We start from the raw sequence: 17,585 nt of genomic DNA, 5'->3' as shown, positions 1-17,585 counted from the left end.
TGAGCACTGGCTGATGCATGGAAGTGTTGAATCACTATATTGTACACTTGAAATTAATATTATACTGTATGTTAACTGGAATTTTTTAAAAAATCAGTTGTTTTTCTATACACTAACAATGAACTATCTGAAAAAGAAGTAAAGAAAACCATCTAATTTACAATAGCCTCAAATACAATAAAATACTTAGAAATAATTTTAACCAAAAAAAGTAAAAGATCTATACACTGAAAACTTTAAGATATGGCTGAAAAAAATTAAAGAAGACACAAATAAATGGAAAGATATCTCATGTTCATGGATCAGAGAGTTAGTATTATTAAAATGCCCATACTACCCAAAGCCATCTATAGATTCAATGCAATCTCTACCAAAATTCCAATGGCATATTTCACAGAAATAGAAAAAAACAACACTGAAATTTGTATAGAACTGCAAAAAAACCCCTGAAATACCCAAAGTAATCTTGAGAAAGAACAAAGCAGGAGGCATTGCACCTCCTGATTTCAAACTATATTACAAAGCTATAGTAACCAAAACAGTGGTACTGGCATAAAAACAGACACACAGACCAATGAAACAGAATCAGAAGCCCAGAAATAAACCCATGCATATAAAGTAACTAATATTTGATAAGGAAGACAAGAATACTCAGTGGGCAAAAAGCAGTCTCTTCAATAAGCGGTGCTGGAAAAACTGGATATGTATATGCAAAAGAATGAAAATAGACCCCTATCTTTGACCACTCACAAAAATTAACTCAAAGTAGATTAAGAACTTATATGTAAGACCTGAAACCTTAAAATTCCTAGATGAAAACATATGACAAAAGCTCTCTGACACTAATTTTAGAAATGATTGTTTAGATATGACACTAAAAGCACAAGCAACAAAAAGTAAAAATTAACAAATGGGACTACATCAAACCAAAAAAACTTCTGCAGAGCAAACGAAACATACAACAAAACGAGAAGGCAACCTACCAAGTGGGAGAAAACACATCCAAGCCAAATATCTGTTAAGGGGTAATAATACCCAAAATATATAAGGAACTCATACAACCCAGTAGCAAAAAATAAAATAATCCAACTTAAAAATGGGCAAAAGACCTGAATAACATTTTTCCAAAGAAAATATACTAATGACCAACAGATACATGAACAGGTGCTCAACATTACTCATCATCAGGAAAATGCAAACCAAAACCAATAAGATGTCACCTCACACCTGTTAGGATGACTATTATTGAAAAGACAAGAGATAATAAGTGTGGCTAAGAATGTGGAGAAAAGGGAACCTTGTGCACTATTGGTGGGAATAGGGTAAACTGGTACAGCTACTATAGTGGACAGTATTGAGGAATCTCCTCAAAAAACTAAAAATAGAACTACCATATGATCCAGGAATTCCACTTCTGGGTATATATCCAAAGGATACTAAATCACTAACCCTAAGAGATATCTACTTTTATGTCCATTGCACCATTATTCACAATAGCCAAGACATAGAAACAACTGAAATGTCCACCAACGGATGGATGAATGAATAAAAATGTGGTATGTGAATATTATTTAGCCATAAAATAAAAGGAAATCCTATCATTTGTGACGTAGCTGGACCTTGAGGGCATTAAGTTAAGTGAAATAAGTCAGACAGAGAAAGACAAATACTGTCTGATCTCACTTAAATGAGGACTCTAAAGAAGCCAAATTCATAGAAGCAGAGAGTAGAATGGTGGTTGCCAGGGACTGGGCAGTGAGAGAAATTATGAGATGTTGGTCAAAGCATACAAACTTCCAGAGAAGTAAGTTCTGGGAATCTAATATATAGTAGGATGACTCTGGTTAATGATAGTGTATTCATACTTGAAAGTTGCTTGAACTGTAGATCTTAAATGTCACCATAACAACAACAAAAAAGGTAATTATGTGAGGCAAAGGGTGTGTTAACTAATCTTATTGTAGTAAACATTTCACAATAGATACATGTATCAAATTATCATATTGTACACCTTAGATTTACCCAATGTTACATGTCAATTATATATCAATAAAGCTAGTGGGGAAAAAAAAGAACTGTTCCAAACAAAGAAAAAAAAGAAAGTCATGAAAAGTGAGAACTGCCTGTATAAAGAACTCAACAGCAAAAAGAAAACCAAAATCAAACTAGAAAATGGGCAAGATATGAACACACATTTCACCAAAGAGAATATACAGATAGCAAATTAGTACCTGAAGATATGTTCAACATCATTAGCCACTGGGAACATTCTAATTAAAACCATTAAGATACATCACTATACATCTATTAGAATAGCTAAACTCCTAAAAAATCATGACAAGATAAAATGCAAGCAAGGATGTGGAGAAACTGGATCTCTCATACACAGCTAGTGAGAATATACAATGGTACCAACATTCTGGAAAACAGTTTGACAGTTTCTTTAAAAAACTAAAATAATACTTACCATACAACCCAACAACCACAGTCTTAGACATTTATCCCAGAAAAGAAACACACAACAACATGTATATGAATGTTCAGAGATTTATTTGTAATAGCCAAATGATGGAAACAACCTAACACCCTTCAATAGGTGAATGGTTAACCAAATGATGATACATCCATATCAGTGACCACTACTCAGAAATAAAAAGGAACAACTCCTGACACATGGAACTGTTGGATGGATCTCAAGGGCACTACGCTACATGAGAAAAGCCAACCTCAGAGGTTACATGTTGTATGATTCCATTTATATAAAACAGTAGTTTCCCCTTATCTTCAGGGGATATGTTCCAAGACCCCCAGTGGATGCCTGAAACCAGAGATAGTACCGAACCCCATATATATTGTTTTCCTATACATACATACCTATGATCAACTTTAATTTATAAATTAGGCACAGTAAAAGGTTAATAACTGAAACAGGTAACTATTATTTAGTTAGTATAAAAATAAAATAGAACCTTTATAACCACACTGTAATAAAAATTATGTAAATGTAGTCTCTCTCTCAAACTACCTTACTGTACTCACCCTTCTTTTTCTTGTGATGATGTGAGATGATAAAATGTCTACGTGATGAGGTGAAGTGAGGTGATGACACTGAAATAGTGTTAGGCTACTAGTGACCTCTTGACGACATGATCAGAAGGAGAGGATCGTCTCTCTCCAGACAGCTGTTGACCACGAGTAACTGTAACCTGCAGAGAGTGAAACCGCAGATAAGAAGGGTCTACTGTACTCTCAAAATGACAAAATTATAGAACTGGAGAGCAAATTAGTTGCTTACCAGGAGCAGGAATGGGGAGACGGAGAAGGGGGCGCTGTGGGTGTCGCTATAAAGGGGTAGCACAGAGGATCTTTGCACTGATGGAACAGTTTTGCATCTTGTCTTTGGTGGTGGTTACACAAATCTACTTGTGATAAAATTGCATAGAATCATACACACACACAGATGAAGGCATGTAAAACTGGTGGGAAATCTAAACAAGATTGTAGGTTGTATCAATGTCCTGGTTTTAATATTGTACTATAGTTATATAAGATGATGTCATTAGGAGAAATTGGGTAGGGGGACACCTGGGACCTCTCTAGTAGTTTTGCAACTTTCTATGATTCTGTAATTATTTCAAAATAAAAAGTTTAAAAAATACATGATCTGAGTCAGTCATGCCACTTTTAGTAATTTATCTAAGATACACTCTTACATACGTACAAATATATATGTACATAGATATTTACTGCAACACTGTTTATGATGGGACAGAACTGTACTCAACCCAGAGATGCCTCCACATCTCTGCACAGCCAGTGCGAAAGAGTACAGAGCCAGTTCAAAGGAAAAAGATATTTACAATATGTTTACTTCAATTAAAAAAAAACTGAGAACAAGATGGAAAAAACTGAACAAACATACAATGATTTCCAAGATATACTTTTAGGTGAACAAAGCAAAATGTAGAAGAATGCTAAATATGTTGGGACATCTGGGTGGATCAGTCGGTTAAGCGTCGGCTCAGGTCATGATCCCAGGATCCCAGGATCAAGTCCCGCATGGAGCTCCTTGCTCAGTGGGGAGTCTGCTTCTCCCTCTGCCTGCCGCTCCCCCTGCTTGTGCTTTCTCTGACAAATAAATAAAATCTTAAAAAAAAAAAAAAGAATGCTAAATATGTAAAAGAGAGAGAGAGATGTTTATATATTAGACCATTTATCTGCAAACTAGCTCTGGAAGGTTCCTGGGAATCTGACACAGTAATCACCTCCTTTTGTATTTTTTTGTAGCATGTGAATAAACTAGTATTTATTGATCTAAAGATGCCCACCACCACCATGGTTTCAATCAGGCCAGCCACCAAAACTCTATCAAATCTTTCTTTCTCTCGTTTCCACACATTCACCCCAGTGTTGTTTTTCTCATTTGCTCTTTCTGAAACTTCAAATATTTACGTAAACCATAATTCTACCACAGTGGTCCTTCCTGATGCAACACAGCTTCTAAGAAGTAGTTTATTCCTTACTTTCAAAGAAACCTCTCATGAGCAGCATACCCCCATATATCAGTCAGAATCCGGTCAGGAGACAGGAACCCCATCAGTAATCTTGATAGAGAAAATCAAATATACAGAACGGCTAATAAAAGGTGGTTGAAGATTCTAACAGATATAGAAATTAGAAAGAAGTTATTCCTTCTATAGTGGTGGGAGAATAAAAAAGAAAGAACTTATAAGAGTCACCGCACTCCCCACCCTACCCCGGTGAGTCAGAACTCATCAGAGAGGGCATGGCTCACACAGAAACAGAGACTAACAGCTGCGGGGAGGTGGAGCTGGCCTAGTTGGAGCACCTCATCAGGTGGTGGAGGCCCTGGAGGGTGTGGGTGGGTCACAGTTGGTCTTTAGGAACTGTTCCCTTGAGCAAAGGAACTTTCAGGAAGGTGTGGGCTGCAGATGATCGATGAAGGCCGTTGAATGGGGGCTCCCAGGCCTTCTGCATGCTAATCTGCTGCTGGTGTTAGCGAAGTCAAACACAGCACACCAGGAACAGAAAAAGAAACTCTTCTGTTATGGCCTTATGTTGTTCCTCCAGTGACAGCTTAACATCAAGCCTGTGCAGGAGAAACCTGGACAGGGTCCAGTTTCAGTATCGCAAAATAGGGCAAAGAAGGGAGGATTTGGCGCTGAGAGACAGTTAACTTGTTAACTGGTCCACCTCACCATCTTGAAATATGATTCATTACAGCGCACTGGTGCTATAAACATACAGAAGAAAAATGGGAATACTTACTCCTTATTGGATATTGGTATACCTTTGCTTAGTCTTTCATACGTATTTTAGTGTGTTTCATTTCTTCCGAGACAATCTCTGTGATAATCCTCACATATATAGATTTCTTTAAGGTTTTAAAGTGAGGTAGATGTCATATATGTGGGAAATGAAGAGTTGGTTTTCCGTTCTTAAATCAATCAACATAGATGACATTGATGCAAACACATCTATCTCTGTGCCATTGGTTTTAAGAGCATTAAGTACGGTCTGATTTTTTTTCTCATATGGGACAAAGACTAACATTGGCAAACAATGGGCAGAAATCACAAAAACACAAATGTGTTATTTGATAAGTACAGATGTGAATTTCACAGGTGTGAATTTGAACTGTCTTGAAAGGTAAGAACATCTTCTATGCAGGGAAAGGAACATTTACTAAGGCATGGAGCTATGAAAAGGGATGGCATGTTGAAAGACTGCAAAGCGGTATATGTGGACCTAAATTTTTGGGAGGGAAGCATTTGATGAGGTTGAAAATATAATCTGGCTTCAGGTTTTCAAAGTCAATGACTCTCAAAATAGTGCATCCGTGAATCACATGAGAATCTTGTTAAATATGTGGATTCTTTGGCTTTCTCACACCACAAAAACCCATTCAGTAAATTTGAAATAGAGGTCAAGGAATCTGTACTTGAACAATCACACAATTCACCCCCACTGTGGAATGCTAATGCTCCTGGTCCACACACTTTTTGATAAATACTGTATGAAAACATTTTTACTTAATGCTATTGGTCTCCAAAGTACAGCATGCACACTGTGGGGAGCATGCAAGATGATTTAGTCGGGTGTGGGAAGAAGACACTAAAATATATATTTGCAGTTAAATTAAGCTTTATTAATAGTTAATATATGAATTGACACAGATGCCTTCACTTGATCTCTATACAGTACAAGGTGAATTGAGGGAAGAAAAAGACCCGACAGTGAAATTCTCATTCCCTCATCCAGCATAGTGTGACAGACAACACTTTATACTTTACAAAATAGAAAAGTGGCATAGAGAGATCTCTGAGAAAAACAAAACAAAACGAACAAACAAAAATACCTTAAAGATAACAGTAAAAATGGAAGCAAGTGGGAACAAGAAAATGACAGAGTTGACCTTTCTCTTAAAAATAAATTAGCTCTTTGCCAAATAACAAGGTTAGAAATTACTATGATGTCAGATGATCAGAAGTGTGAATGAACAAGAAAGCAATTACTGCTGGGAAAAAACTGCTATGGAAAGAACATTTTAAAAATGGTTATTGGAAAAAATTTTTTTATTTTGTGCTTTTGCAGCTGAAAACATAATACCTATCAAAATGTCTGTATCTTCACAATTTAACAACTTGGAAATAATTTCCTGACCTATTTAAAAATCTCCAAACCCTTAATACAATGTTTTGTTTTTTTCTAAATATTCCAAAGTGCTTTAGTGGGTTTTAGAAAGTTATTTGTTGGGGCACCTAGGTGGCTCACAGTCCATTGAGCGTCTGCCTTCAGCTCGGGTCATGGTCCCAGGGCCCTGGGATCAAGCCCAGCATCAGGTTCCTTGCTAAGCGGGAGGCCTGCTTCTCCCTCTCCCTCTGCCTGCCACTCCCCCTGCTTGTGCTCTGTCAAATAAATAAATAAAATCTTAAAAAAAATTAAAAAGTTATTTGTCAAAAATATAGAACTCTGATTAGTTGCAAGAACAAGTGTTGTTCATCTTCCATAAAATCATTTTTCTCACCAGGGATGAGAAATTTAGGATGCTTTCCCTCTTTACTCCCTGCTCAGGCCTCACTTCTAGGTTTTACTGAGATAGCTTAGTACTTAAAGTTAATGATGAGATTTCCCAGGTAGTATGTCTTTCCTGCTTCAAGAATACTTATCACTTAACATTAAAATTCCCAGTCACTCTACCACAGAATACAGGTCTTTATTTGTTTGAAGTTCTTAAAAGTTCTAATGTGCATTTTCTTCAACTGAGGTTACTTGGGAGATAAACTCTTTGGATCCTTGCATAGCCTCAAGATAAATGGTCTCAACTGGGAAACAGATTTAGTTGTAGCCATTCTCTAAAGCTTGGAGGTTTGATTTTTTTCCTCTATAAATTCCTCTCTTTACCCTGAAATTGAAGAATTTGAGTATCTCCTCCTGCATGTATAACAAGCATCTCAAACTCAACATTCCCCAAAACTCCTGATTCCCTCAGCTGCTACCATCCCCAAATCTAACCCTTATACAATTCTTTCCTAGCATAGTAAGCAGAAACCCCATCCCTCCAATTATTTAGGCAAAAGCCAAAACCAAAAAACCTGATTGTTGACTCTATTAATAATCACACACCACACCCAATCCATCTACTTTTAAATTATTTCCAGAATCTATTTGTCACTCCTCCACCAATTACCACATTGGTCCAAGCCCTAATGATTTACCTAAATTACTGAAATATCTAATGAGCTGGTCTCCCAGCTTCTGCCTTTACTCCTCAGTCTATTTTCCAACAACATTGTGACTCTTGAAACTAAAGTCACATGAGGTCACTCCTCTGCCCAAAAACTCTCCAATGGCTTCCCATATGTACCAATGAATAAAAGCCAAGTGCTTTACAACAGTCTACAAAGCCCCACATAATCTTTTCTCCTGCTGCCACTCTGTGCTCACCTCTTACTGTTCTTGCTCCCTCAGCTCTACCCAAGGGGCCTCCTTGCCAGTCTTTGAGTCGCAGCTATGATACTCCCTTAAGGTTTTTAAACTTCCTGTTCGCTCTCTGGAGTACTTTCTCCCCAGATATTTATGAGGTTGGTTCCCTTACTTCCTCCGAATTGCTGCTCAAATGTCAACCCATATAAAATAGTAAATCTTGCCTCTACCTTATCCCGACACTGTCACTATTTTTTTCTGTATCACTTATTCACATCTGACACATTCATTCATCTTCTTCTTGTCCACCTCTTCCTACTCAATGAAGGCATGGCTCAATGCTTTGTTCACCCTGAATTCTGGCAACTAAAACAGTTATCACTGCCATGAAGTAAACAATAAATATTTGAATGAAATGTCCACCTAGGTGTCTTTCATGCCCCTTGATGTTACATGGAACATGTATAGCAAGAACCCTTTCAAACCAGTGTAACTGTCCTCTAGTATTTACAAATTGTTTTCTTAAGCCTGTTTCCTTTTTTCTTCACTTATTCACGTTAAATATCCTAAACTTTTCTTAAAGGTGTTTTCATTTTTACTGCAATCTCTAGGTCTTTGGGTTTTGCTTTTCTAGAGAGAACTACTACTGCACAAATTCCAGGCCACTAATTTGGTCCTCAAGATGGCCACTTCCCACTTTTACTACATTTTAATGTGTTGGGCTTTTAATTTACAGAAAGTTTACTTCACACTGTGAATTTCCTCATGTGCTTTTTTAAAATTAAAGTTGTCATCCATCTCCACCAGCAATTCTTTTTCACCACCACCCACTTCTGAATTTTTTTTTTTTTTTTTTTTTTTAGGCTTCTCTAGACTATTTTCCTTTGCTGACTCATTCACCCTTTGGCACAAGTCAAACTGTGGGACAGTCTGAGTGGCAATAAACCCACGGGCAATACAAGCAAGCCAGTTACCTCTGCTTCTGTGGGCTGAGGATGTGTTAACCAGCAAGCTGCCAGGACCCATACAAACAGGAACTGACAGCCTACCATGCAGTGGCCCAGACTACTAGGCTACTACTACTAGGCTAGACTCTGAAGCTAGTCTTCCTAGTACCACCCATGTGGACTGCACTCTTTTCCTCTAACTCCATGAATCTTTGAGAGTGAGGTGCTCATATTCAAGCCACCTCCCTAGAACCCTGTTTAAGATGAAAGGTGCAACCCAGTTTAAATGTGGGTGGAAGGGAGAAGTACAGGGTGCTGACAGGATGAAGACACAAACTAGAGAAGAAACAATAATAGGGCAAAACTGATGATAGTGGGGGGAGGTTGTAGGAGAACACATATGAATAGACAAGTCCTTAGGGGATGACAGGACATTTAAATCACTGTAATAGGAGGAAAGAAAGATTATTATATGCACATGTTTTTGAGATATAGTACTGAGAATTCCATGGCTTGTTTCCTCCATTAAGAATAGGTAAGGTCATTTCTGGGTGAAGACAATGAAGTAAAGTGAGATCAGAGCTCCATCACACTTAACAACTAAAGAATTGGTAGGGGAGTGAGAAAAAAGGAAAAACAGTAAACCATCAGCCACCAAACAAGAAAAGACACACACCACCTCATGTTAACAAGGAAACCAAAGAAAGAAACATTCAGGTAAGATTTAGATTAGGCTCAAAATAACATCTAACCCACCTCACTGTAGGAAAAGAAAGCTGACAACATTCCAAGAATTCTCATCCAAAATCTAGAATAAAACAAACTGAAGATAAGAAGATGCCCATAGAAAAGTCAATGAAAAACCCTTTACAACCTCCAGTACTTCCAGGTATTCCTTTTTTCCAGTACCTGTAGCCACTTTGGGAACCATTCATGGTGTTCTCCCTCAGAAATGAGATGTACATACTAGGAGTTTGGGCATGTTATGGAACCTCAGAACAGAGTGGTGCTCAGGTCTTCCAAAAAAAGAATTTTATCCACTCCCAGTTATCATTGCACTACAGAAGAGGCAAAGAATACAAGAACTAGCCTGATGTGGGAACAAATTGGGGAAAACAAGACTCAGAGAAGGTAGAAAGGCTGTCAGAGAGGACTTAGTACAATAAAAGCCCTCATAATCTGTGCTAAAGGAACATGCACATAATTTAAAAAAAAAAGAAGTTAGAGGAGGACATTGAAATGATCTATATACCTTTAAAAAAAATCCTAAAATATCTAAATGTACATTCACTGATCTCTTGATACAAAGCCAATGATTTTGAGCATGGATCCTTTAAAGCTCATGCTATCCAGTTACGATTTTCTTGTTGCCATTGACCTGAGTCATAGCCTGTGGCTATCTTCCCTGCCACCCCTATTCTTGTCGTTCTGTTATTTCAACACTCACTTGAGTAACCGTGGTCTCAGATCTTTGACTCCAAAGAGCTCTTCTCCTATCTCAGTCACTTACAAGTTTTTGACTTTTCCTCAATATCCTATCACCTCTCTGAAATCTTGATTTTATATATCCCATCCTCTCTTCTCTTTCAGATTTACTTTTAGCTTCATTTCACTGACGTTTTCAGTTCATGGGTCAGCCCCACTTTCATACAATCCACAACCTCCTTTATATTGTTTATTCCTTGAAGAGCTAAGACTCCATATTCTGGTACTATAATCATCACTTGTGAATATCTTCACCACCCCGGCCTGCTTTTACTTCCATCAAAAGCTGAAAATCTATTTGCTTTCTCTACACCTGCAATCAAGCCACTCAATGCTGATGGAGAAATATCATACCACAGGTTTGCCTAGTTTCACTTAAATTTATGTATAAACCCCCAAAAGATACACACTGCCCAAATTCTACATTTTTTTCCCACTGAGTTGGAGTTCCCATATAATTTCTTCTTTCTCTTCAAATTCCTACATCAACTACATTAATGACCCTCAGTTTATTTCATCATCAGTAACCCTTACACTTCCTTTTTGTACTCAACGGTGTATAATGAAATAAAAACACATAACTAAGAATACAAATACTTTAAAACTGTTTTACAGTCAAAATGACCATAAACATTAGTGATGCCCAATTGGGCTAAAATAATCGAATAAGCCATGAACAAGCTCATTTGATCTTCCCCAACCATTACACACACCAACTTGATAAAATTTCAAACTATTCCATTTTAAAGAAAGACATATTTATATTATTTAACAATTTTAAAGAGAAATTGATGCCATTACCATATTTACATTTTTAACATGGTATACTCCATGAACGCAGTTCTTCTGTGAGTGTAAATTACCATATTTTATCACAGCGAATGTTGTGTAACTCAATGGGTATCCATTTGGAAATTCTTGGTAAATCAAGTACAGTCCAAAAAAATATTCAAGTGTGATTAACCAAATCTGATTTCTTCTTTCTTATATAGCCTGAGCCCTATTTACATTAGTTGTGTAGTATAAATCAACATTCTCTGGATGATGAATTAATTATAAACTATAATTCTGTAACAAAGTACCTACAAATAATTATGACAGACTCAACAACACATCCTTCTCTAGAGCTACTTTTTATGTTAAACACCTGATCATTACACGATTAAATAAAAATGGAAAGTGTTTTAGAAAATAAGAGGAAAAAAAGCTTATTTGGCAATGTGCTGTTATATACTAGCACCTTTGAGCCTTGAAAAAAATCCAACAGCATCTACAACTCTTGCTATATCTATTTTAGTTATGTGAATGCTCATCTGCCTAAGAGCAGATAATCAAATGAACAGAAGAGCAGGATAAAACACATATTTAGTGGGCACTTATGAACTGAAAGGAAATTAAGTTTGAGTAGGGCCCATTAAATTCTTCATTAAAGGAATTCCGTTGCAAAAGAGTCACACATTATCACTGGCACAACCAGTAGGATGATGCTGTTAATGATTTGATTATATGCGCAGTACAGCTTGTTTTCAAACTATAAAATGTTAAAGTCAGGGTACTCAAACTGTAAAGATGATGTAATTTACCGGATACATTCTTAATTCTATTAAAACAATAAAGGAGACAGTAAACTGGACTATAAGCAAACTCAGCTCAATAGATCATGTGGCTTGTTACTTCTAGGAAGAACTATAATTCTCTACGTTATTTAACTCATTAACAGAAGACTATAAATGTACTTAACTCATTAGTTTTCAAAGTGAAAACCCACATTGCATTTATTTTCAAAACAGAAATACTATGCCTGAAAAATCTCATAAATCCTTTTATGGAAAGACGGTCATCATCCATATCCTACCCCATAATACAGTTTCTGTATTCTTGGTTGAGTGTGATTTTTTGGTTGGAGGGATGAAGAGCAGGGTAGAAGTGGGGTGGGAATGTCCCCAAGACTGTTGAAGTAAAGTACTACAAAATGTTTTATTTACAATTAAACTTTGAATGTAAAAATCCACTGAAATGGAGTAGGAACCCCGAACATTTTATCAGATCACATGGCCCAAATTTAAGCTCCATTCAAGAACCACTTTGCTTGAGAAAGAATACAAATTGGTGGCTAAACAATCATTTATAGTGCCTATACCATGTAAATGAACTACATTATATATAAAGCACTATAATCAAACTTGGAGGTTAAGTAACTTTTAGTAAACTTAAACTGGATAGAAAGGGAATTCAGTAGCAAACAAAATTCTCAGATACATCATTTACTTAAATTTGACATAGTAGCACCCCACTTTTTGAATTTTGGCAATAAAATTTCATTAGCTTTACTCATTTAAATGGCATACATTTATAACTCCCAAGATACTCTAATAAACACTACCTAAAATAATACATATAAGCCCAAACAGATCAATGACCTGGAAGTATTATTGCCTATTATGCATTTACTAAATGTAATTCTTTATACACCTATTATACATTTTCAATTTTTCCTTAGTTATTATTCCAACATATTAATATAGAAACCATGCTGGCACCACTATACAGCCAAATGTGGCAATGGACAGGCCAGAATATATAGGACACAGCATTTCAAAATTCCTAATCCAGTTCTTAATTTAAGTCAAATTCAAGGGGCGCCTGGGTGGCTCAGTCGTTAAGTCAAATTCAGTCATTTGTCCTTTTATAAAGTTAATTTACTATGGTTAGGGTAACCAGTTGAATATCAAATCCAAGTGAATAAAAATTCAGTCAAGTAATATTAAGGCGCATGTAATTAAATTTATTTTTCATGTTTTAATTTTGATTAGCTTTTATAATATTTATAAAATGCACTGCTGGTCTCAAAAACTAATTAGTTCAACAACTAAGACTCAGATAATCGTTATCTGACAAAGTGGCACTTTATTTCTGGCCACATATGTATATCCTATCATCATTTCTATTGTTAATACCAATAAAATGGAATTGTTATATAGTAAGAAATATGTCAACTAAATACGCCCTCCCCACCCTCCAAAAAAGAATGTATCGCTTTAACTTTGTTAGGAGTCACAAAAATTTTTATTTAGGAAAAATATTTCCTTTAATGTTTGATAATGAATTTTATTTAAATGAATAATTTACTTTTACTTTTCTGTGCAGACCAATTAAAAAGTATGCCTCTTTCCTTTCATAAGCAAACTCTAATTCTGCATGGCAGATAAGAAATTAATACTTTGCTTTCTTCTACCTTAAAAATTAATTACGAAATTTTCCTCATTATGAACTAGTTATTTCTGTATGGATTGTTGTCATGCTGCTGTTAAAAAAAAGTTAGTAAAAGATATGGACACATGGGAAACAAATCATAGACTGTAGTACTAGTTTATAATGAAATATATTAAACATTGTTTAAATATTAAACAGCAAAATACTCCTATATTAAATAAATAAGACTTGAATTTGTCATGTGGAACTATAGGCCAATACTATCAATAAGGGGGATGGTCTAGTGTAAAGGGTGGTCATCAAAAGAAAAAAAAAAGCAGGAAAGGAAAGAAAAGAAAAAAGAAAAAAAAAAGGAGAGGGGAGGAGAGGAGAGGAGGAAAGGAGATGAGGAGGAAACACAACATTTAATACTGGCATTGTTTTCAATAACATTAAATCAGTGATTCTCAATCCTTTCTGAACATGAAATTACCTAGAGAACTTTTTAAAAATACTGATGATCAGGTCTCAGCCCAAATTAAATCAGAATCAGGAATCGGGCAATAGTATATTTAAATGGTCCCCCAAATGATTCTAATGTGCAGTCAGGGTTGAGAGTTAATGACTGAAACCAACAAGCTTCTTAATGTTACCTGACTCAGAAGAGGGTCCTATGAATAAAGAAATGGAATTTTCTTTTACCAGTGGGACAAGACAAGGGTGTCTCCAGTTAACAGTAACTTCCGGGTAGGTCAAGTTTATTAATGCATACCTCATTTCCATTAAAATATCTGTGTATACCTCTTCATTCCCTGTAATTCTGTATTTTCAAACTCTAAGACCTAGTCAAAGTACTTTTTGTAATAAATCAGTCACACTGAAAAATCATTCATGCATATAAATTATTTACTGAATGCCTACTATGTGCAAGGCACAGTGATAGGTGCTGCTGTAGGACTTGGGAGTCATGAGATAATAATGATTGGCTGAAAAAATTTGTTTTTGGAATTAGTGGCTATTAAATTAATTACATGGACCTAAATAAGGGACTGAAATACTGAAAAAAGAAAAAGAAAATAAGTACATACTAAGGGTCTGATTTTAAAATACATAGCACAGCATATTTGTACTTTTCCTAATGTTCCTTTACAGTATTTCCAGAAGCCTTTGAATATACATAAGGCAAATTCAAGATAGAAAAATAAACCCTGTTTAAAGTAGATGTTCCCAATTTTAACCACACTCTGTATCAAGTAAATTTCTTATATGACATTAAGTATAAATACTAAAAATCTTTATAGAAAGGTAGTTCTTGTCCACTTGTAGTAGTCTTAACAAGTAATCTTACATTAAAATATCACAGATTCTAGTCCTCGACGATTTCATCATGGAGAAAGTTTATACAATACATAATTTATTTTGAAGACAGTTTATATGCTGAGAAATTCTAAAGTGAACAAATTTGAGTTCTCTTTTGTTTTCAAGAAGAGGATGCAAAGAAAGGAAGGGGGTAGAATCTGTTCAAACCTTATAAATATCCTACAATCTAATAATTTAAAATGCTGACTGCTTTTCTTAAGAACCTAGTGAATTCTATATGAATATTTTTTCTATTCACTACTAGTATGGACTTTTGTGATTAAAAATAAATAGTAAGTGCTTCTCATTTTTATGATAGTATTAAATTTCAAAATGAGGCTAGGTAATGTCAGCATAACAAGGAGCTAAATGTTTACCAAAAAAAAAAAATGTTGACCTAAGAGAAATCACTTGGGGGGGGGGGGGCGAATAGAGGAAAAAAATGACACAAGATGAAAGATCAGCAACGATCCTAATGGCAAAAACTCTTTAAGGGAGTAGAGGTTCCAAGTTGCTTTTAAGTAATAAAAGATGAAATCAAGACTCAAGGAAAATGCTCATTCATTTGTACCTTGGATGCAACACTCCAAAGTAGAGAAGTAGTAAAATATTTTACTAAGTTAAAATATAGGTTTTATATTTTATACGATTTTGAACACGCACATAAAAATACCAGTGTTTTTATCTTGTTTCTGTTCAGACACTTAATTAAGCAAATGTGTTCTTTGGTGTCTGGGGGAGTTTATCAATATTTAGGGATAATGGAAGATAAGAACTCCAAGATCAACATGCCTAGAAACAGAAGTCTCAAAATCCTATGCCATACATATAAAGTAAGAATCAAAGGTGAACTTATGAGGAAAAAAAAGAAAGTTAAAGTTACACTGCAGTAGGACTAATACATTTCCTTCCCCCAAACATACTCTGGCTCCCAAAATAAAAAGTACTATAGCCTAACAGGTTTTTAATCTGTGTTTTGAGATTTTTCAAGTGGAAAGATAGCACAGATAGAAATATCATTCTAAGTTTTAAAATCACCAAAGTCAGTGAGAAGAATGTACATTCATTAAATGTATTCATTTTAAGTAAATAAGTCTTGGAAAGGCTGAACAGTTCAACCAAAGCTTAAGAATTGTTCTTGATTTTTCATTTTTCTTTTTTAAATAAAGAATAAGTATAGGTATAGTATACAACAGTTGACATTCTGATTCATTCAAAATAGTCACATCCCTTTGCTAGTTTTGGAAGTTCCAGAGACTAAAATTTAATATCATTCATAACATAGTATTTTCAATAAAAGGAATTATAGAGCAATGAAAAATCAGAAGCAAGATGGCCTAAAGAGCCTTTTAACCTCTAAATATACACACGTTTATAACCTGTATTTATTTTCTAAAGAAACAAATTTTGAGTAATGCTAATTTAACCAATGGAGAAAAAACTTCTATCAAAATATACAATTTCCATTACAGACTAGAAGGCTAATATTAAAAAAATAGTTGTAAGCCAAAAAGTTTGCTTATATGGATGACAAGCATCATCCCTTTGAAGCATAAAGCATCAAATAAGGTCTTATAAAAGATCGATTTGTGACCTTCTTCATTTGTAAGTTCTTGATAAATTCATAAAGCTTGAGTCTCAGTCTTTAGGTCAAGGTATATCCATGCTTCTTAATCCAGATCTCCAGAAAAAGGGGAAACCAAGTAAAATTCAGAATCTCAAGTGGGATTTATGCTTTACCATGTACCTGAAAAATAATATTATAATAGGTTATAATGATTACAGGAATTGTAGGATTTTTAGAATATTACATGTAAAAATAAGTTAACATTTTAACTTAAAATTCAAAAATGTACAGGATGTTTTGTTTTCTAAAAAACTGGAAACCTGATACTGTACTTTGGAAATACAGAATAAGAACTTCTGAAGCCAGAAAAAACATCCCTCTTATTAAATTCTATAATCTCAGAGCTTCTGGCTAGAATAATAAATGTTTCTCTTTAATATATTATCAGTTAGAATCACTGGGTTACCTCAGTCACCTCTGACTTTGGAAAACCCTTAATATTCAGCAAGAGACTTACACCAAGAAAGTGACAGATTTTAAAGAGCACCTCAACAAGAATAAATTTAGTGGTATTATGATCATATGCTGTTCTTAAATTTTCCAATTATAAAACTGATGTTACTGTAAAAGGGCTTTAAGAATCCTATTTATAATAGTAATTAAAATAAATTCAAAAACTGAATTCCTTTCACAAGCTACCCATAACAAATCCAGTCAGTGACCTTTTGATGCAAACAAAAAAAAAAAACAAAACAAAAAACTATAGGGATCACTTAATCCAAGCCTCTTGGACAGACAAAAAACAAGGTTCAGAAAGGTCACAGTTCATTAGAGCCAGATCACAAAAAGAGAATTAAAATCTAGGTCTTCCGACCCAGAGTTTACTGTTCTTTCTAACCAGGTATACACACTTTCTCCATCTGTTTCTAAGATCAGTATAACAAAGACATTTGTTAATTATCTACTGGATCATCAAATCAGACAATGTTCGAAAAGGGGAACTGGGGGATATGTTCACAACTTTAATGAACTTAAAATCTAACTGAGGAGAAAGGAAAATTACTACAATAAAGCAGAAGTAAGTGCAT

General features: G+C 35.1%; 1 protein-coding gene across 6 annotated transcripts in view; it reads right to left on the bottom strand.

Annotated features, from left to right (window-relative positions):
- Nucleotides 1-17,585, bottom strand: part of CDC73 (cell division cycle 73) — a 259,032-nt gene that overhangs the window by 135,933 nt on the left and 105,514 nt on the right. For 3 of the 6 annotated variants that reach the window (XM_045876915.3, XM_045876914.3, XM_064593896.1), the window contains one exon: nt 6,144-16,677. The exons of 1 other annotated variant lie outside the window; for it this stretch is intronic. In XM_045876915.3, coding sequence (XP_045732871.1) covers nt 16,667-16,677 — 11 coding nt within the window. In that variant the 3' untranslated portion in view covers nt 6,144-16,666. Of the gene's footprint in view, nt 1-1,825; nt 3,207-6,143; nt 16,678-17,585 lie in introns of those variants that run through there. 2 more of the 6 variants (XR_010412200.1, XM_064593895.1) reach the window with 2 other exon arrangements.

The sequence above is a fragment of the Mirounga angustirostris genome, unplaced genomic scaffold (assembly GCF_029215605.1).
Source record: "Mirounga angustirostris isolate CCGP_5_RB_7025 unplaced genomic scaffold, mMirAng1.0.hap1 SCAF_6, whole genome shotgun sequence".
NCBI classification, from domain to species: Eukaryota; Metazoa; Chordata; class Mammalia; order Carnivora; family Phocidae; genus Mirounga; species Mirounga angustirostris.
Note: the sequence above shows the minus strand (reverse complement) of the source record. Positions and strands in the feature narration are given on the sequence as shown.